At 49.0% G+C, this 22,792-nt stretch overlaps 1 protein-coding gene across 3 annotated transcripts in view; it reads left to right on the forward strand.

Moving 5' to 3' along the window:
* Positions 1-22,792, forward strand: part of TMLHE (trimethyllysine hydroxylase, epsilon) — a 163,379-nt gene that overhangs the window by 65,993 nt on the left and 74,594 nt on the right. For all 3 annotated transcript variants that reach the window (XM_086942224.1, XM_086942226.1, XM_086942225.1), the window contains exon 2: positions 7,779-7,965. In XM_086942224.1, coding sequence (XP_086798350.1) covers positions 7,785-7,965 — 181 coding nt within the window. In that variant the 5' untranslated portion in view covers positions 7,779-7,784. The remainder of the gene's footprint in view (positions 1-7,778; positions 7,966-22,792) is intronic.

Consider the following 22,792-nt stretch of genomic DNA (forward strand, 5'->3'; position numbering starts at 1 on the left):
TTTAACTGTGCTAGGAAAGATGTCAGCATAAGACCTCTGAGGCTGGCTGCTTCACCACGTTGGGTTCCCCAGAAGTTGCAGACTGTCTCACAAGTGACTGAGTCTGTCCCAGCCTTATTCTGCCCATGTCACTCACTCTGCCCGAATATTAGCAGCCCTTCAGGAGCACCAAATTGTCTCACGAGTTACCAACTCTGTCCCAGCCCTTTAGAACACCCTCTTGCCCAAGTCACTGACTCTGCCCCAATATTACCTGCTCATTTGAAGAATCAAGCTGTCTCACGAATGACCAACTCTGTCCCAGCCCTATCGGCCCTTCAGAAGCATCGCGCTTTGTTTACTTTTAAACAGTAGGCAGAACAATAATTAGCTACGCGCTGCTCATGTAATCTTTCGCAAATCAATCAGGCTGACAGTTTACTTCCATAGGAGACATCAATTCCACCGTAGATGCATTGTTTTGATCTTTTCACAAATGAATATTGCTTTAGTAATTTATGCCAACACTTCCTCACTTTTCTTGTAATCTTTTAACTCTTTTGTAAACACTTTCACGTTGTCTCTGCTCCTTCGCGCTCAGTTTATTTTTAAAGTATGCAGATTACAACGGCAGATAAAATAAACAGTTCTCTATAATTCAAGGTGTTTGCACATTCTAGTCATCTTGCGCGCATAAAAAGCTATTCATTTTGTAACACAGCTTTCTTCAATTGTATTAATATCTGTAACACGACTTTCTCCAGTTCTAAAATGTCGTGACTGACTAAAATAAATCTATTTACTTTAACTTCCAGAAGATATTCTCCTCCACAATGCCAGAGTTTCCCTCCACCCCTCCGCACAATGCCAGAGCTTTTCACTCCAAAACATCACACTAAGCTTGCCCTCATTGGCCCCTCCGCCCTCAGCAGACAGACCGCAATAAAAGATCCAAAGATAGTGCTTATGTGTTTGGGCTGGCGAGGGATTTCACAAACAGACTCTCTCTTTTCCACCACGGACTCATATGTTGTTACTAAAAGGAAATGTAATGTTTTTGTTCTTCCTTCCAAGGAAATGTAATGTTTTCGTTCTTCCTTCCACTCTTCTGTCCCTAGTGAACTTCTCCTGTCTCAGCGCCTACTGCCTGCCCTATGAGTATTTAACCGGTTCCATGCTCATGACGAAGCCGCTCCGTCATGAGCCTCGGTTGAGCTGTGCTCATGACGGAGCGGTTCCGTCATGGCCCGCTCGGCGCGCCTGCGCGCCGCAAATTCCGCGCCTGCGCTGGACGTTCCATTGAGCGGGCGGGGCCATGACGGAACCGCTCCGTCATGAGCACAGCTCAACCGCGGCTCTTGACGGAGCGTCTCCGTCACGAGCATGTGAGCGACGCTCGCCCCCCCCCCCCAGCGCTGCGGCGGAATTGCCGCCGCAGCGAAGGGGTTAATTAAATGGTGCTGTTATTGTGCTAGGGTGTGAGTGTCCCCCCCCAACTGAGCCTATCTGGCACTAGTCTGTCTACCAATGACCTCAGGCAGACGCTTGACTGTGCTAACAAAGATATCAGCATACGGCCTCTGAGGCTGGCTGCTTCACCCCATTGGGTTCCCCAGAAGTTGCAGACTGTCTCACAAGTGACTGAGTCTGTCCCAGCCTTATTCTGCCCATGTCACTCACTCTGCCTGAATATTACCAGCCCTTCAGGAGCACCAAATTGTCTCACGAGTTACCGACTCTCTCCCAGCCATACCAGCCTTTTAGAAACACCCTCTCGCCCAAGTCACTGACTCTGCCCCAATATTACCGGCTCATTTGAAGAATCAAGCTGTCTCACGAATGACCAACTCTGTCCCAGCCCTATCGGCCCTTCAGAAGCACACTGTTTACCAAGTTAATGAATCTGCCACAATATTTCTGGCCCTTCATCCACCATCCAACTCCACCATCCAACTCCACCATCCAACTCCACCCTCCAAATCCATCCTCCAAATCCAACTCCACCCTCCAAATCCGACTCCACCCTCCAAATCCGACTCCACCCTCCAAATCCAACTCCACCCTCCAACTACAACTCCACCCTCCAACTACAACTCCGCCCTCCAACTACAACTCCACCCTCCAAATCCAAATACACCCTCCAACTCCACCCTCCAAATCCAAATCCACCTTCCAACTCCACCCTACGACTCCACCGCCTCCTTCTCCAACTCCTTGTTCTCTTCTCTTCTCCTGTGCTGATCTGCTGCTCTCTTCCACCCGCCTCCTTCTTTAACTCCCTGGTCTGTTCTCCCATGCTGATCTGCAGCTCTCTTCCACCGCCCCCTTCTCCAACTCCCTGTTCTCTTCTGCTGTGCTGATCTGCTGCTCTCTTCCACATACATCCTTCTCTAACCGCTCACACACACACACACACACACACACACATACAACCACACACACAATAACACAAACACATACAGTCACACCACACACACAATCTCACACCCAACCACACCCAACCACACACCCAAACCCACACAGAACCACACACACAACCACACACACAACCACACATACAACCACACACAACCACACACCCAACCACACACCCAACCATACACACAACCACAACCACACACACAACCACACACAACCACACACCCAACCACACACAACCACACACACACAACCACACCACACACACAATCTCACACACAACCACACACACAACCACCCAACCACACACCCAACCACACACACAACCACACACACAACCACACACACACAACCACACCATGCACACAATCTCACACACAACCACACACACACACACACAACCACACCCAACCACACACCCAACCACACACACAACCACACACACAGCCCCACACACACAACCCCACACACACAACCCCAAAAAACCCCACACACAACCCCACCACCATACACGCATACAACCACTCACACATACAACCACTCACACAACTACACACACAACCACACACACACAAACACACACATCTGTCGCCCTCACTCTATCTATCTATTCCCCTCACTCTATCTATCTATTGCCCTCACTCTATCTCCCTCACTCTCTATCAATCTATCTATCTATCGCCCTCACTCTATCTATCGCCCTCACTCTATCTATCGCACTCACTCTATCGCCCTCACTCTATCTATCGCCCTATCACCCTCACTCTATCTATCGCCCTCACTCTGTCTATCTATCTATCGCCATCACACTGTCTATCTATCTATCTATCTATCGCCCTCTATCTATCTATCGCACCACCACAGCAACACTCAGGGGCACCACAGCAACACTCAGGGGCACCACAGCAACACTCAGGGGCACCACAACATCACTCAGGGGCACCACAACATCACTCAGGGTCACCACAACATCACTGAACGCCACAGCATCACTCGTCGCCACCACAACATCCCTCCGCACCACCACAACATCCCTCCGCACCACCACAGCATCAATCAGTGCAACTATTCAACAACAACTAGTTCAAATATGTTCTCTCAATGTTTCAAGCTTTATTACAAATGTCACAAAAAGACGTTACTATTTCACTTCTGTTCTTGGATTTTCGTCACAATAAAATACACTGAACATAATCTTCACAAACGGTATTTACAAAAGTTTAAGCTATTGCCATTATAAATTACAATAAATGTTATTTAAGTATTAATTATTTTAAAAAATTAAAAGCCATTGTTATTTGTAATATCAATACATCTAAGTCACATAAATACAAAACATGTTGCATTACAAATGCTATAGGTGTCACATTTGCAAAAGTTATAACTATTGGCATTGTAAATGACAAAGCTATTAATTTTGCTATTTTCAAAACCAACACATAAATATAAAATGTGTCATTTACAAGACCAATAGCTCAAACTTTCCTAATGCGAGACCTATTGCATTGCAAATGCTTTTTTGGATTTTAAATGTGTGTTTGTTATCTATTATCTCTCCCAAGTACTTATATTCTTCAACTACTTCTAGTGTTGTGTCAGCCAGGTGCCAGCAGTAATTAGAGGTTGTCTCTTTTGGATATAATTGCATTACCTTCGTTTTATCATAGTTGATGGTAAGACCGTTGGTTGCAGAGAGTCTACTAGTAGTGTCTAGTAGGTGTTGAAGGCCAAAGGGGGTTTGGCTAATCAGGACGAGATCATCTGCGTACAGCAGGTTGGAAAAGGAGCCCTCCCAACCTTGGCACATGTGAATTACAACTGTCCGGTTCTGTTGATCCTGTCCATCTGAGGAAACATGACGTGATGAGGCACAGACTGAGGTCTCACTCGCCCTGCAGCCCATGCACAGACCTCTCTGACGCTGCACCAGCCTCGGGTGTGAGATGAAGAGCCCGGGCTGCAGGTGGGGGGCTATTATAGCAATGCATTCCCAGTGCAGTCCTGTCCTGCACACCAGCAAGAGGTCGCTTTTAAATGGCAAATTAACATCATCTAGCCGTGGTTTGGAAGCCAGTTTGCTTGAAAAAAGTTTAATTCAAATAATTTGCAGTTTTGGATTGCACCTACAAGGCAAGGTGCAAAGCGCATGAACGTGGCAGCTGACACCAGGGGGTGCCACGTGACGTCTGAATGGAGCACAGCGGGTGGGGGAGAGCGGCCCCGTTACAGAGTGCAGTGCTGGCGGTTCATACTGTACCCGCTACTCAGCAGAGGCACCCCCCACATGGTCGCACCGCCCGAATCCCAATAAATTCAGACCACGCAGTTTGTTTTATGGAAGAATTGAGAGCGCAGTTTATTAGGTATTACCACTCACAAGCGACCCTTTACACACCATTATTTGTCTGGCGAGCCTGCGTCCTTGCACCATTCGCTCCGCACTGTGCCTTACATCCAGTGCGGCTAACTTTGCCAAAGTGACCTATCATCACCGTCCTTACCCCATTGTCTCTGCACTGTGCCCTACATTCAGTGCGGCTAACTTTGCCAAAGTGACCTATTACCGTCCTTACCCCATTGTCTCTGCACTGTGCCCTACATTCAGTGCAGCTATCCTTGCCAAGGTAACCCCCTCCCTGGGACGCACCCTTTCCTTTCTCTCCGGGCAAGCTTCTGCTTCGCCAGGTAAGACCGCGCGAAAGTGCAGAGGGAAAGCCCAGAGGGGGACATATGAAAGTTAATGAAACTGCACTTTAACACTCTTTTTTGGACGCATACATGAGTTTGGGCTTCAACTAGGAACAGGCCCAGGTTTAACCTAAGCAGCTGTGAGCACAGAGGAAAGGGCCAGTGTGACAGTGTAAGAATTGTAGGAATCGGACAGAAAGTGAGCAGGACAGCCTCGTAGAAGGAGTGACTCCCAGAGAGTGAGTGAGTGAGTGAGTGAGAGGAGGGAGCGTAGAGGCGGAACCCTCCCTCGGTCGCACGTGCAGCCAAGGCTGTGTTTGGACCTTGGTTATGCACAGACATTCTGATCTCTTCCTGAGTGGCATGGTCATGCTGCTGAGCGCATTCGCTGGCACAGTATACGTGGTACCATTGCGTGCCCCAACCCAGCGTGTACGATGGGTGGTGGGTGGTATCTCTCTTCATAATTCCTCCTGGTGTGGAAGCAAATCTTGAAGAAATGGATTATTTAATGGTCCCCACCCTCACGCGTGTCCTCGCAATCCTTCACACAGGAGATACAGTGCACTTGGAAACGTTTGCACCGAGGGTCTGCGTTGCCGCGCGCCCACAGAAATAATTGGAGACAGCATTGGTGCAAACCCTCTTATTTTTCATGATATGTGGATAACACTAAAGTAAAAGAAGTAGCTTCTTATAATCATCCTGGTGTATTGGTTAATAAAAGTGTTAAACATTGAAAGCTTAAAAACTAGAGACTTTTTGGCAATTGCATATCAGTAAATCATTTTCGCCTGGAAATCATCCCCTAAATGATCATACCGAGGGTGGTGGGATTCTGTATGTTCACATAAGTTGGATACTATGTGTATGATGCAAAGTTCATCATCTCACAATCTTCCAAGGTTATCATTACCTCTTACTACATTTCTTAATCAGATTGGTGGTACTTCATCACATACTGTTCCTACTTTATCTGAAATTTTTATCCCCAGTAATTATTTTATTCTCTGTTTTTATTTTGCACTCGTATGTAATTTTATAATTTCTAAATACAAATTGTTGTATTCTTTTCTTATATTAAGGCATAGATGAGGACTGGAATTTATGTTCTATTGATATTTATATATAGGAATTCTTCATATTCTTTTTGCTCCCTCCTCCTCCTCCTATTTCTTCCCTTCCCATCCCCAAAAAGAAAATGTATAAAGATTTTAATGTTTTAGATATGATGGAATAATTGCTATCCGTTTGCTATTATATCTTTCCTTTTTATGTATTTATGTATATTATAGTACTAAATAAAGTATTTTGAACACAAAAAAGCTAGAGCCCTGTAGAATTAATCCCTTTCTCCCAGCTGAAGATTTAAAATTAGTAGTTCAATCCCTGGTCCTTTCACAAATTAATTACGGCAACGCCATCCTCACCGGAATCCCCAAGGCCCACCTCGCTCCACTCAAATCTGTGCTCAACCTTGCAGCCAGGCTCATCACCGACTGCAAAAGTCTCAACCACATTTCCTCAGCCCTCAAAACTCTTAAATGACACCCCATCGAAAGCAGATCCGCCTACAAAAATGCAGGCATCACTCATAGATTCCTCCATCAAAATGCACCACCATACCTCGCCAATAAACTCTGCAAAGCGGGCAGCACACGACTTTCGAGAAGCACAAACGCTCTCCTCCATGTCCCACTCCTGCTAAAAAGAAATCCACACAATCCAGCTCCTTCTCCGGAAATGCCCCATACATCTGGAATGCCCTGCCCAGAGACCTACGATGCCACCCCTCCTACATCAGCTTTAAAAAATACCTCAAAATTCACATCCTCAATAAATATTGGGGGGTCTTAACCTGCGCATTAAATTCGATCTTCCATGTCGTATATGTATATAACTCTTTGCTCTATCTGTTTACATGATATCTATAATCTCAAGCCGTTTTCTCTTTTGTTTCACTTGTTGATATTCCATGATGTTGTAATTTTGTTTCTTATCTTAACGATCTCAGTCTTGTAAAGCGCTCTGATACCTCTGGGTACAGACAGCGTTATATAAAACCTCTAAAATAAATAAATAAAATACCCAGTAGTGGTTCTTAAGAAATTAAGGAGTTTTGAGGACCCTCGCTCATGCCGTCTCATCTGCTGATTCTGCTATGATCCACCCTCGGGTATTGTGTGGGGCAGAAACTCTTGGCCTGACTGGTAGATATCTGAAGGTGAATATTTAAAATATTTGCTGAGCTTTTCAAAAGCTCCAATGGTCCAGGCCATAAGAATTGACACAGACTCAATAGGCTGTTCTTTTGTAGCGTGGCTTTATACTTTGTGCTTCTGGGTCTGTTCACCCAATGCAAGATCACGAGCCTCTGCAGAGAGGACAGAGGCCTGGCAATAAGTCTCTGTATATCCAAACATTACTTGTTTCAATTGACTAAATCTGACTGACTGGTGCCTTCCCGTTCAGATAGAGAGTCCTTTGCTGTGGTCACCTTACCAGTCAGACGCTTGGTCGCTCTCTTTGGATACCTTACCCACTGAGACATATGCATACCTTACACTTCGACAAAGGGCCCTTTCCAGTATTAATAACCCATTAAAGTGTCTCTTTCTAAAGGGTACTGTCAATGTCTGCTGTTTTGGAGGAGCAGGTTCTTTGATCTCATTGTTCCCCCTTTTTTCCCCTAGGGCAGTATGTGGTGTGGTGGATTGGTACGGTTATTCTCTGGCACGCGGCATGCATTGAGGCGAAGCGCTGCACGACCAGGACCATGGTATTCTCACCTACGAGGCCTGGTGCCCGCTGCGGGCCGCTGGCACAGCACCGTCTCCGAGCCCGTGCCTTACTCTTGGACTGTGCATGACGATCACTTCGGTAAGTTGGGTGCTGGTCACCTGGGGGGCATGGGAATGCCGTGGTGCTCGCGTGTTTCTGCAGTAACGGAGCCTGCATGTGTCCTTAGTGGTGATCCAAGTGAGAGACGCTCTTTCGTACCAAGGGTTCATTTATTGAGACTTGACTGCATTTTATATCTGATTGTGGTGATGAGAAGTTGGCCTGGTATATGCTGTCCACTAATTAAAGTGGGCACCTTGCACAAGTCCAAACAACCCTTATTGATGGTAGGCTAAAGACAACCTTTATAGAAAGCTATCCTAGTGGTAGCTATGGAGAGCAGCCTTCAGGCTAAGTCTAGAAGGAGTGTGAAGCAGCATGTTTTACCAGTTCCTAACCTCCTGAATGACCAAATGAAAGGAGAACCTAACAAGTGTTATTATAAAAATATGTATTTATTGCTAAACAATCTCTACTAATCTCTTTATGAGGCCAGAGCACAAGTTACACAATATTAAATCACTAGAACAACAGTAAATAGCACAATACACAGTGGGTTCCAGGGAGAGACCAAACTATATACTAAGAAAGTGGTATAGCAACCATGGCTCGACTAGACACAGTGCCTTGAGCACGTAGAATCGCTGGGACCCCAAGGAACCACCCAAGGTAGTGACACAGAGGTCCCACGGGGGAGGCGTGCAGTGTGAGAACACAGCCGCGAGCTTCATACAACTCTGTGGAAAGTCGTGGTTGGAATTGTAAAGATTAAGGACACTTAGGAGAGGACTTTGAGCAAACCCTTTCAAACTTAGAAGATTCTAAGGCCAGCACCCTTGTGAGTACCGGAGTACCCTTGTTCCTCACCCAGGGAACACAAGTGTATACGTGTCAAGTGGTGTCGGGAATGTTCGTCGTTTTCAATGGCGTGATGCTGAAAAGTGCTGCTGCCATGAAGATGAAAAGTGTCCGGTTGGATCCAAGCCAGGATTGGAGATGAGAAGAACTTGAAAGCAGAGGAGACAGAGTCTGTGTTGGCAGAAGAATGCCCACCAATGTCGGGTGCATCAGGTGTGAAGTTGTGAAGCTTGACTCTGCTGCCACAGGGACCAGGAGATGTTGAGGATAACCAAAGTCTGCAGGCAAGCTATCCCACGAAGGATGTTGAGTGCTGGGGGGTCAGTGTCTGGATTTGAGCACCAACAAGCCTTGGCAACTGCAACCCATGCAGTCGGAGAAAAGATACTTCTGTGAGGACCAGTATGGTCCTGGTGACTCCCCTAGCGATGGAGAGTCAGGGCAGGTCTGTAGCAACAGGGAAAGCCCACTGAAAGTTAAAGTTGCCTTGACAGGGACCCACAGATCAACGGACCACGCGTTGCAAAGGGACCTCAAGAGGAATAACAAAATACTAGCCCACGGAACACTCGTGGAGTGTAGGCCAGTAATCTTCGATGGAATCACTGCTCGGGGTCTGGACTACAAGTAGCCCTTAGCATAGCTTCAGGGGTAGCCAGAGAGCATATGCTTCTGCAAATGTACACAGTGCCCAGGGGTACGGTTGCACGGTCCCCACGAGGGATACAGGTGTCAGGTTTGCTGAGAACACTAGTCGACCTCCGGGACACTTGGAAACCCACCTCCTCTATTGCAAAGATCTTCGAAGTCCTCAGGAGCTTCGGAGATGCAAACCGGTCAGATGCGTTTAAGGTGCCTGCCTTGCAGGGGAGTAACTCCTTTGCTCCAAGGGAGATTCCTCCGTCATCTAGCGCAGTGTAGATAGTCGAAGTACTTGGTTTCTGTAGCAGAATTTCATCCAGGTAAATCTAAAGTCCTGTAGTCACGGATTTCCTACTTTATAGCCAATGAAGGGGTGGGGCAAACTCTAGGGACTCACCTATGGGAGGGTCAGGACAGAGGGGTGGCTACACCCACGTCCTTTGTCCAGTTTCATGCCAGAACATGAACAAATGGCTCCTGCAACTGGTTTGAGCTGGACTATGCACAGGGACACCAAATGTGCCCCCAGTGAACACATCCAAGCACTCTCAGAGTGCACCCACCCAGCCTGAAGACACTAAAACCTGTCTGGGAGGTGGTTACACCTCCCTGTGACAGGAACCCTATTGTCAAACCTTCCTCTGCTCGAGCTTGGCTCAGCAGGAGAAGGGCAGACTTGTGTCTGTAGCTGGCAGCATTCATTTTGTGATGCCAGGTTCTGTTAAGCTGGTACCGGGTGTACCAGTGTTGCCATATTTGTCCCTCTAGGAGGGTGGAATCCTACCTCCCATATCAGTTACTGGTGTGAAGGTATGATTCCAAGGTGTTTAACACCAAACACGACTGGTTTCTATGCAGCCGTTTTAAAGTTAGCATTTATCACGACGTTATAATGCACTTAAGAGTATATGGTTGGCTACATCACAGAACTACCCTGGAGAATAGATTTTGAAGGCTGCTGAGGGGCTCTGCTCATGCATTGGCACTCTCTCACATAAAACCCAGCATCTTGCCTTCAGGGTTGATAAGGCCTGCCATAGGGGTGACTGATAGGTTTATATGTGCAGTGATATAAGGTATATATAGTGAACCTATATCTAAGTAAGGGGTGCATGCACCACCTTACACAGGTTGCAGTAGCAGACCTGTGGTGTCAATTTGAGTGGTCTCTCAGGGGGCGGCACAATACATGATGCAGCCCCTGGGAGGCCTATGGGCTACCTATGCCCTAGGTAAATAGTATACCATATACTAGGGACTTCTAAGGGTTCCCCAGAATCCAATGTGGAGTGTACCTAAAGTGCATGCAATCGATTTAGAGGAGAAAGCAGCTAGACTGGGGTCCTGAATAGCAGAACCCCAGTAGACTGGGGTCCTGAATAGCAGGACCCCAGCCAGATGAAGTCTAAAACGGTGAAATATCAGCATAAAGTGGGGATAACTATAAGAAGCAGATCCTACTCGCCTACACAACCCCCCCTCCCCAAACGTCAGGACATTAAACTAACCTTGACCAGTTGAGTCTTCATGTTCTAAGTGGAAATATCTAGAGAGTCCATCTGCATTGGCATGGTTACTCCCAGGTCTATGTTCCACTCTATAGTCCATCCCCTGTAGGGAAATGGACCACCTCAAAAGTTTGGGTTTTCACCCATCAACTGTTTTAGCCTTAAGAGAGGCTTGTGGTCTGTCTGAATAATGAAGTGAGTGCCAAACAAGTATGGCCTCAACTTCTTCAGAGCCCAAACCACAGCAAAGGCTTCCCTCCCAATAGCTGACCAATGTTTCTCTCCGGGGGTCAGCCTCCTGCAAATAAAAGCTCCTGGCTGATCCTGACCCTCATTATTCAGTTGTGATAGAACAGCCCCTACCCCCACTCGGATGCATCAGTTTGAACAATGAATTGTTTAGAATAGGCAGGGCTTTGCGGAATGGGAGCAGTGCACATGGCCTGCTTCAGGTCATCAAATGCCTTTTGACCGCTAACTGTCCTCTGAACTTTCTTTAACATTCTCTTGGAATTTAAGTCATTCAAAGGGGTCACTATAAAATCATATCCTTTGATAAACCTCCTATTGTACCCAGTCAGGCCCAGGAAAGCTCTGACCTGAGTCTGGGTGGTTGGAGCAACCCAGTCCATGATGGTCTGGGTTTTGCTCTGCAATGGTTGAACCCGGCCTCCACCTACAAGGTGGCCCAGGTATACAACTTGACTCTTCCCTATCTGGCACTTGGTGGCCTTGATAGTGAGGCCTGCTTTCTGCAGGGCCTCCAAAACATTTCTCAGAAGGACCAGGTGATTCTCCCAGGTGGAGCTAAAGACCGCAATAGCGTCTAGATATGCTGTACTATGGGCTTCCAGGCCTTTAAGGACTTTATTCACCAACCTTTGAGAAGTGGCAGATGCATTCTTCAGACCAGAGGTCATCACCACAAATTGGTAGTGCCCACTAGGGGTTGAAAATGCTGTCTTTGGCTTTGCATCCTCAGCTAATCTGATTTCCCAGTAGCCAGCTGTCAGGTCAAATGTGCTCAGAAACTTGGCTGAGGACAAAGTATCTATAAGCTCATCTGCCCTGGGTATTCGATTGGCATCAGTCCTAGTGACTGCATTGAGACCCCTGTAGTCAACACGAACCTTCGTCTCTCTCTTACCATTATGGGTGTGAGGTTTGGGTCCGAAGACTACTGGACTAGCCCAAGGGCTAGATGAGGGTTCAATCACTCCCAAATCCAACATCTTCTGGACTTCAGTCCTGATGCAGTCCCTGACATGGTCAGGTTGCCTGTAAATCTTATTTTTAAAAGACAGACTGTCCCCAGTGTCCACTTCATGAGTGCACCAGGTAGTCGGACTTGGAATCAGTGAGAACATATGTCTAAACTGATTCAGAACTTTTCTGCAATCAGTTTGCTGCTGGTCAGTGAGGCTGCCTGCCAAGGCTACACCATCAACCGAACCATCATCAGGGTTCTGTGAGAGCAGGTCAGGGAGTGGATCACTCTCTTCCTCCTGTCCCTAACAGTAGCCATGAGCAAGCCCATGTCTGCCCTGTCAACATATGGCTTGAGCCTGTTGACATGAAGCACCCTACAGGGGTTCCTGGGAGTTCCAAGTTCCACCAGATAGGTAACCTCTCCCTTCTCCTCAATTATTGTATGAGAGCAACTTCACTTGTCTTGGAGAGCTGCTGGGGCCACAGGCTCCAACACCCATACTTTCTGTCCTGGCTGATAAACAGTCAATACAGCCTTTTGGTCATGCCAGGCCGTTTGCAATTCCTGGCTAGCCTCAAAATTTTTAGTTGCCTTCTTCATGTACTCAGTCATCCTGGAGCGGAGACCAAGTACATAGTCCATAATTTCCTGTTTAGCGGGTTTGAGAGGTAACTTCCATCCCTCCTTCACTAGGCACAATGGACCCCTAACTGGATGTCAAAACAGAGGTTCAAATGGGCTGTAACCAACCCCCTTCTGTAGAACCTCTCCGTAGGCAAAGAGAAGGCAGGGCAAAAGTATGTCCCATCTACGCCTAAGCTTTTCTGGGAGACCTTTAATCATGCCCATGAGGGTTTTCTTGAACCTTTCAACTAACCCATTGCATTGTGGGCGATAAGGGGTGGTAAATTTGTAATTTACTCCACCCTCCTTCCACATAGCAGTTAAGTAACTAGACATGAAGTTTGAACCTCTGTCTGATACTACCTCCTTAGGGAAATTCACCCTGGAAAAGATTCCCAGGAGGGCTCTAGCCACAACAGAAGCTGTGGTAGTTCTAAGGGGAATTGCCTCTGGATACCCAGTGGCATGGTCCACCACCACCAGTATAAATCTGTGCCGAGATGCAGTTTGAGGATCCATGAGACCAACAATTTCATTCCCAACCCTCACAGATAGTGGTATCAGGGGGGCCTTTTTGGTACCACCTGCCTTACCACTGGCTTGACAGGTGATAAAGGAGCGACAAAATTCTTTTGTGTCTTCAGACTTGTGAGGCCAATGAAAGTGAGGGACAAATCTGTCCCAAGTCTTGTTTTGGCCTAGATGACCTGCTAATGGGATGTCATGTACCAGTGTTAATAGGAAGCCCCTAAACATCAGAGGAATAACCAACCTCCTGGTGGCACCAGGCTTGGGGTCTCTACTCTCTGAGTACATGAGTCTGTTATCCCAGTAGACCCTATGGGACCCACTGGCACTCCCAGCAGCGTCAGCAACAGCTTGTTGTCTGAGGGGTTCAAAAGTGGGTCAGCTCAGCTGCTCCTGACTCAGATCTGCCCTGGATGGGCGCCCTGTCCCCGAAAACTCAACCTGATCAGGCTCAAGCTCCTCTGGGACAGTTCGTTCTTCAGGACTAAGATCATCTCCCTCAAGAGACTGATCTGTATTCTGAGTCAGGGGGGAAGACACTGCCTTAACGCTACTGCTCCTTTTCTTGGAAGGCACCTGGTCTATTTTTCCAGAATCCAGGACCTGTTCAGTGGAAGACATTTTTCCCTGTGTCTTAGTCATAGCAAACACATCTGCAGGGATGCCCAACATTTCTGCATGAGTCCTGAGTTCCACTCCAGCCCAAGCTGAAGTCTCTAAATCATTGCCCAACAAGCATTCAACGGGGAGGTCTGCGCTTACCACAACCTTCTTAGGGCCAGTTACCCCTCCCCAGGTGAAATTAACAACTGCCAACAAATGGTCTGTCCTGACATTGCTAGCATTATTCACTTGGTACATCTCACCAAGTATGATTTGCTCAGGAGCCACAAGATATTTTCTCACCATTGTGACACTTGCTCCGGTGTCCCTGAATGCCAAGGCCTCTTTTCCATTTATCAAGGGCTGTGCTCTGTATTTGCCCAGATTACTGGGACTGACAAATAAGGAGCCCGCATCCAGGCCTCCATCACAGACCAGCACAGCCTGAGTGGGAACTCTAACTAGACCAGGGTCCATCTCAGATCCCAGGATTAACCCTACTATACCCTTATTCTGATTACCACCACTTGGAGCTGAACTAGGGGGAACAGGTGCATTAGGGGCAGTAGTGGTTGGAGTTGAGTCCTTGGACTTGGTACAATCACTTGTCCACTGGGTCTTCTGTTTACAGATTTGACCACATGGCTTCTCCTTGCCTTTTCCCTTGTTGGATTGTGACTCCCCACCATTAGAAGATTTTCGGGGCCCTTGAGAAGAATACTGGTCTTTACCCTTTTCCCCACCTTTGTCTGAGGGTTTTGAATGTTGCTTCTTGGAGTCACCACCTTGGTTCTGAACCTTCTGCCTCACCCTGGTTCTGACCCATTTGTCTGCCTTCTGGCCCAATTCTAGGGGAGAGGTCAGATCAGAGTCCACCAGGTGCTGATGCAACAGCTGATTTTGACAATTATTAAGGATCTGCTCCCTCATAATTAAATTGTACTATCCTTTTAAATGACACACCTTACTGCCAAGTAACAAGCCTTCCAGAGCCTTGTAGCACAATCGACAAAGTCAACCCAGTCTTGAGTCTGTGCCTTTTGGGTGTCTCTGAACTTAACTCTGTATTTCTCAGTGGTTAAGCCAAACCCATCAATCAGAGTACTCTTCAAGACTTTGTAATTATCAGCATCCTCTTCTCTAACAGTGAGGAGGTTGTCTCTACCATTGTCTGCAAAGGAGAGCCACATGATTGCTGCCCTCAGCTCCCAAGGGACCCTCTGTACTTTACAGGCCCTCTCAAGTGCAGTTTCCATTTGTGGATGTCATCCCCACCCTGGTAGGGAGGGACAATCTTGTTCCAGTGGCGTAATGTACACAGAGGGGCCCCCACTCCGGATTTAATACAGTGCTCAGGCCTGAGTACTGTGCTGAGAGGGCCCCCTGCAGCTCTGGGGGCCCCCAGCACCGTGGGGGATGCAGGGGCCTGTGTAACACCCCTGTCTTGTTCAGGTTCCTATGGGCATGAGTATGTTCTCTACCTCTTTGGACACTGTTGCTGCCACCATGGGGCTCCAGCCCCAACTTTCTGGAAGCTCTCTGGAGCTCTAGGGATTCCCTGTCTAAGGCCAACTGCTCTCTCTTGATTCTAAGCTTCGCTCTTTCAAACTCAAGGAGCCTGCAGTTCTTATCATGGGAGGATCCCCTCCTGTGAGAAGCTGAGGACCCTGCAGAAGTACCAGAATGATTAGATTCCTGAGAAGGAGATCTTGATCTTCTTGTTAAACTGTGAACTCTTCCTGGCGGAGTGAAGAGAGGACCACTGGGGCCTTCTCCACCAACCACAGGAAGAATTGGATTGTCCAGGTTTGAATCGTTCTGATCCTCCTTGTCAGCATTGGAGTCCGGGTCATTGAAGTTTTCACTTCCTGGCCTTTCCTCTTCTGCTGTCCCACCCACCTTGCTGCCTCATCAGACCCTGGAGTCTTTCTAAGGTCATCTAAAAGCAAAGCCTCTATGAGGCGTTGAGTGTTTGGGTTTTTCCCTGTCTTCACTCTTCTAGATGCAGACATATTTCTCAATTCCTGAAATGAGAGACGCTCATACTTAGTTAGCAAGGAGCCACTGGCTTCAGGCCAAGAAGACATATTAGTGTTATGTGGTGTAGGCACCTACCTAACCTTGAGTTGGAGAAAGGGTGTGCTAAACCCTTGACTTGCCCAACTCTAAGTTCAGTGGAACTTACATTATTCTAGACTTGATTTATATGTACCTAATACCTTTAGTGGTTTTCAGTTAGTCACTCAATGAAATTTTCTGGTAAAACAATAGCAGGCTTGAATCCCAGCTTCTGCCCTCCAATGTGAAAAGATGGCCTGGCATATGCTGTCCACTAAATGGGCACTTTGCACCAGTCCAAACGAACTGTATTGATGATTAGGTTAAAGACAACCTTTATAAAAAGCTATCCTAGTGGTAGCTGTGGAGAGCAGCCTTCAGGCTAAGTCTCGAAGGAGTGTGAAGCAGCTTGTTTTACCAGATCAGAACCTTCTGAATTACCAAATGAAAGGAGAACCACACAAGTGTTATTACAAAAATATGTATGTTCGAGGCATGTGGGCTGCTGAATTCATATCTGTGCATAGATCGCCGCCTAGTGTTGGGTCCGGATGATTGCACATTGTTGTCCTGGAAGAGTCTTCGAAGTATCACGAGATAGGTGGCTCCTCCCCTGGACTACAGTGCGCATGGGCATCGCCTCCATCCCCAGATTGTTTTTTTCCGCCATTGGGTTCGGATGTGTTTCGGTTCCCTCTGTCGGAACCGATAGTAGTTTTGCGATTCGACTTGAGACCAAAAGGTCTTTAGCCTGGGCGTCGGTATTGTTTCGTTCGGGTTATCTTCTTGTCAGCTCCGGACGCTTTCTGCCCCTCCGCGTGCTCTCGGCGCGGACGGGCCTACTCGATGCTCAAAAGTTCCTGAACATGGAACGGACTCCATTCAAGAGGTGCCCGATGTGCACCTCCAAGTATTCACACCTCGACGTGCACCCTGTGTGCAACAAGTGTTTATCACCGGACCATGACGAGACCAGGTGTATGGCCTGCTCGAAGTTCCGGTGCAAGAAGACCCTGAAGCATCGTCGGGCCGCTCGACTCCAGGCCCAGTTGGCGGCACCCCCTGCGCCCTTGCCGGACAACATCTTTGAAGGATTTGAAGAGGACGAAAATGTCTTTCAGGTGTCGGACTCTAACCCTGCGTCGGAGGGAGAGGACTACGACGCAGAAGATGAGGAGTTTGATGAAGCCGGCGACGAGGTAGGGGACGACGATGGGGCCATTGCCACCGTGGGGGATAGCTCAGAGGAGGAGCATCCCCAGACTGATTCGGGGGTCAATCCCCAACATACGGCCCAGGTCGAGGGATCGCCTTCGGGCCTTACCCAAGACCTTACTAATAGTCCAACTGCCCCGCCTCTCGGCCCGGCCGCGGACATTTCTGTAGAGCCACTCCCGTTGAAGAAAACGAAAGTGAAGCCATCGGGATCTACACCATCGGTTTCGAAACCGAAAGTGAAAGCTCCACTGGCGGGGCAGAAGGCTCTAGAGGCGTCAACACCTAAAAAAGTCAAGATGGCCGACTTGAAAGGCCACGCCAAGATGGCCGACCCCAAGGCCTCGGGGTCGACGCCGAAGACGAAGGTGACCGACGCGGCTACGTCGGCGCCGAAGACGGTCGAGGTCGACGACCCGAAAAAGGCTCCAAAGAAGCACCAAAGCGACTCCAAGGCTCCGGCGGTGCCGACTCCTACTGGGGGAGCCAAGGAGGGCAAGGTGTCGACTCCGAAGACGCTGCCCCCGGCAGACTCGACTCCCGACTCAGGGAAATCGCTCGAACCAGTCAAGCCCTCTCCGGCCTTTACGAAGAAGGTTGTCGAATCCCTCCAACGGATCCGAAACGCTGAGGTTCCCGTATCTGAGGGAGTGAAGCCGAAGCCCGCATCGAAGCCGGCGAAGGCGCAAACGCCTATCCGCTACACCCTGCCGCCAAAGTCGACGCCGAAAGCCTTCGCTCCGAAGAAGGGGACGGACGTGCCTTCGAAGGAGGTGTCGACGCCCAAAGCGTCGCTGGGGGGGTCGAAGCCTCGGCTCCAGCCACTCGCCGAGGAAGAGCGCCGTGAGGTCTTCATCGACGCCAATACGGGGAAATTGTCCCTCCTCAAACGGAAAATCACCACGGAACCAGTGCTGGAACATTTTCGGATTCCTCTAAAAAACAAGAAGGACTCGGTGGGCACTTCGGCCCCTTTGGGACCTTCGTCTCCCAAACATGTGGAACGTTCTCCAACGCGTTCTAACGCGGGGGAAGGTGACGATGAAGAGGAGGTCGAGTACAACTATCCGGCGTACTCGGATCCGGAGGAGGAACATGAACCTTGGTCGGCCGGAGCCGACCCGGACGACCCGCAATCGGGTCAGGAACCGCAGCTCTTTGCGGCAAAGACTTCACCGACGGAGGACTCTGCAGCCTTCAACGCCTTGATTGAAAGGGCCGCAGCTAACCACGATGTCGAGCTCCACTCAGATCCTGTGGATGTGGACTTTTTGTTTGACACTTTCTCAGTGGCTGAGAAGTCGGTCAAGACATTGCCAATGCTCAAAGGAGTGCTAAAGCACGCGCCGGAGGTCTTCAAGGAGCCCACTCGGGCACGTGTCATCAACCCTCGAATTGATAAAAAGTATAAGGCAGCGCCCTCGGATCCAACATATATCAAGGGACACCTGCCACTGGACTCTTTGGTTGTATCCAACGCTCGGAAGAGGGCGAATTCACAGACAACTGGTGACGCTCCTCCCCCGGACAAAGAGTCGAACATTTTCGAGGCCTCAGGGAAAAGGATTGCTGCGCAGGCAGCTAACATCTGGCGTATTTCTAACACGCAGGCCCTACTTGCACGCTACGATAGGGCTCATTATGACACCCTAGAGACACTGCTGCAGCACTTACCTGACCAGTACAAGGAGGCTGGGGAGATGTTAATTCAGGAGGGCAAACTAATCACTAACGCTTCCATCAAATGTGCGCTAGATGTGGCTGACACTGCCTCCAGGGCAATCAACACTAGTGTGTTGCTGAGAAGACATGCATGGCTTCGCATATCAGGCTTTAAACCAGATATCCAAACCACCATACTCAACCAAACAGTTAATCCTGACCACCTGTTTGGCCCTGAGGTGGATGCGACACTGGAAAAGATGAAAAAAGACACGGACACTGCTAAATCTATGGGGGCCCTCCAATCTCAGCAGTTTCGGGGTGGTTCCTTTCGCCGCTCCAATTCCAGAGGCACCTCCAGGGGTCAAGCATCGCAATCCACCCAGTATTATAAAGGCAATACCCAGACCTCATGCACAAACAAGGGTAGAGGTGGCTACAGAGGCAACAATGTCAAGGGCAGGGGACGTGGAAACAATAGCTCCAGGTCCACCGCCGCCAACAAGCAGTGACGTCTTGTCACTGCCCCCCGACCACTCAACACCGGTCGGGGGGAGACTCCAGCAGTTCCTGCCCGCGTGGAAATCCATCACCACGGACAGGTGGGTGAGATCTCTTATCCAGTACGGTTACTGTCTGGAACTTACCTCCACTCCACCGAACATACCTCCAAGAAGCCGTCCTATGTCCGGCGAGCACTTGCACTTGTTGCAGCAGGAGGTCACAGTCATGCTGCAAAAAGGGGCAATCGAGCTCGTTCCACTGCAAGAAAGGGGAACAGGGGTTTACTCCCTGTACTTTTTGATCCCCAAAAAGGACGGATCCCTCAGGCCCATCCTAAACCTCAGGCCCCTCAACTGGTATATTCTCTCGGAGCACTTCCATATGCTCACGTTGCAGCAGGTTCTCCCTCTGCTTCAGCAGGGGGATTTCCTGGCCACACTGGACCTAAAGGATGCGTACTTTCATATTCCCCTGCATCCTTCACACAGGAAGTATCTCAGATTCACAATCCTAGACCAGCATTACCAGTTCAGGGTTCTGCCGTTCGGGGTCACCACAGCGCCACGGGTCTTTACGAAGTGCCTGGCGACTGTGGCGGCGCATCTGCGACGCCAGAACGTTCACGTCTATCCTTATCTGGACGACTGGCTCATTCAGGCAAGGACAGAACAGCAGTGCGCAGACCACGTGTCCTGCACTATTCATCTCCTGCACGATCTGGGATTCTCGCTGAACTATCCAAAATCTCATCTCCAGCCCGCCCATGTACGGCAGTATCTGGGCGCGACAATAGACACGCTGGCAGCCACCGCGCAGCCAAATTCAGTGAGAATCGCCAGCATCCAGACTCTGATCCAACGATTCAGACCTCAGCACTCGCTTCCAGCGAGGGTGTTCATGCAGTTGATAGGCATGATGGCCTCCTGCATCTCCATCGTCCCGCACGCGAGACTACATATGCGTCCGCTTCAGGAGTGCTTGGCACGTCAGTGGACTCAGGCTCAGGGGCAACTGACAGACCTAGTGTTGGTGAGCGGTCGGGCGTACAACTCTCTGCATTGGTGGAATCCACTGAACCTTTGCAAGGGCCTACCGTTCCAGGAGCCTGTGCCACAGATTGTCCTGACGACGGACGCTTCTCTCCAGGGATGGGGAGCGCATGTACTCCATTACACGGTGCAGGGACTATGGACACTACAGCAGAGGAAGATGCACATCAACGTTCTAGAACTGATGGCAATCTTCATGGCTTTAAAGGCATTCAAAGTACATCTGTCCAACAAGGTTGTGTTGATCCGGACGGACAACATGACGGCCATGTACTACATCCAGAAGCAGGGAGGCACACACTCTCCGCAGCTGTCTCATCTGGCTCAGAGCATGTGGAAGTGGGCCATTCAGAGGAACATCTTCCTCATGGCGGAGCATCTCCCGGGCAAAGACAACCAGATGGCGGACCTGCTCAGCAGGCACAGCCACCAAATGCACGAGTGGGAGATACACCCATCAGTACTCCAACCGTACTTCCAAAGGTGGGGTCATCCAGAGATAGACCTGTTCGCCACAAAGGAGAACGCAAAATGCCAAAGCTTCGCCGCCAGGTTCCCACACCCGCAATCACAGGGCAATGCGATGTGGATGAACTGGTCAGGCAGATTTGCGTACGCTTTTCCCCCAGCACCTCTGATACCGCTGGTGGCACGCAAACTCAGGCAGCACTCGATGACTCTCATCCTGGTTGCTCCAACGTGGGCTCGCCAACCATGGTACACCACGTTTCTGGAACTCTCCGTGGTACCGCATCAAAGGCTTCATCTCACCCCCAGCCTTCTGACGCAGAGCCATGGCGACATTCAGCACCCAGATCCGCAACAGCTCAACCTGGCGATCTGGCTCCTGAAGTCCTAGAGTTTGGCTACCTCAATCTTCCCCCCGATTGTATGGACATCATTCGGGAGGCAAGGAAGCCCACTACTCGAGCCTGTTACGCAGCCAAGTGGAAGCGTTTTGTCATGTACTGTGTAAACCACAATATTGACCCACTGGACGCTTCCATACAGAACATTATTTGCTACCTGTTCCACCTGTACCAATGCAATTTGGCGTACTCTTCCATCCGCATTCATTTGTCTGCGATGGCAGCATACCTTCAGAATAGGCAACACCTATCCCTTTTTAAGGTCCCTGCTATCAAGGCTTTTCTGGAAGGACTCAAAAGGGTCATTCCACCGCGGACGCCACCAGCTCCAGAATGGAACCTCAATGTGGTTCTTACAAGGCTGATAGGTCCTCCCTTTGAGCCACTGCACTCTTGTGAGCTTCAGTTTCTGACTTGGAAGGTTGCTTTCTTAGTAGCAATTACATCGCTACGGAGGGTTAGTGAGTTGCAGGCGCTCACCATCCAGGAACCATTCTTCCAAGTACACGCTAACAGGGTGGTGCTCCGCACTAACCCTAAATTCTTACCCAAGGTGGTATCTCAATTCCACATGAACCAAACAATTGAGTTGCCAGTGTTTTTTCAAAACCCAGAGTCACTGGCGGAGCGGATGCTCCACACCCTTGATGTTAAAAGAGCCTTGATGTACTACGTGGACAGAACTAAAGATTTTCGTAAGACCAAGCAACTCTTTGTTGCTTTTGCCTCACACCACAAGGGAAATGCTATCTCCAAAGCTGGTATCGCTAGGTGGATAGTGAAATGCATTCAGATCTGTTACCCTAAAGCTAAACGCACTCTCACGATTCCACCAAGACCCCACTCCACCAGAAAGATGGGGGCCTCTATGGCTTTCCTAGGTAACATTCCCTTAGAAGATATTTGTAGAGCAGCTACATGGTCAACCACACATACTTTCACTAAGCATTACTGTGTAGACGTGCACTCTAAACAGCAGGCAGCTGTTGGCCAGGCTGTTCTCAAAACGCTTTTTCAAACGGCTGCAGCTGGCACGGGCGGCCGCCGCTAATGGAGGGACTGCTATGTATTCTATGCACAGATATGAATTCAGCAGCCCACATGCCTCGAACTGCAAATGCTACTTACCAGTATGCATCTGTTCTTGGCATGTAGGGCTGCTGACATTCATATCGCCCGCCCTCCTCCCCGGCGCCTGTAGTAGCTGCAGTATTTTCTTTACACATATTTTCATACTCTTAGCATAGGGCATCACTCACATATGTCACTCCATCTCTACCAATGGCTAAAAACAATCTGGGGATGGAGGCGATGCCCATGCGCACTGTAGTCCAGGGGAGGAGCCACCTATCTCATGATACTTCGAAGACTCTTCCAGGACAACAATGTGCAATCATCCGGACCCAACACTAGGCGGCGATCTATGCACAGATATGAATGTCAGCAGCCCTACATGCCAAGAACAGATGCATACTGGTAAGTAGCATTTGCATTATTACTAAACTACTAAACACTTCTACTAATCTCTTTATGAGA

The sequence above is a fragment of the Lissotriton vulgaris genome, chromosome 10, assembly GCF_964263255.1.
Source record: "Lissotriton vulgaris chromosome 10, aLisVul1.2, whole genome shotgun sequence".
Classification (NCBI taxonomy): domain Eukaryota; kingdom Metazoa; phylum Chordata; class Amphibia; order Caudata; family Salamandridae; genus Lissotriton; species Lissotriton vulgaris.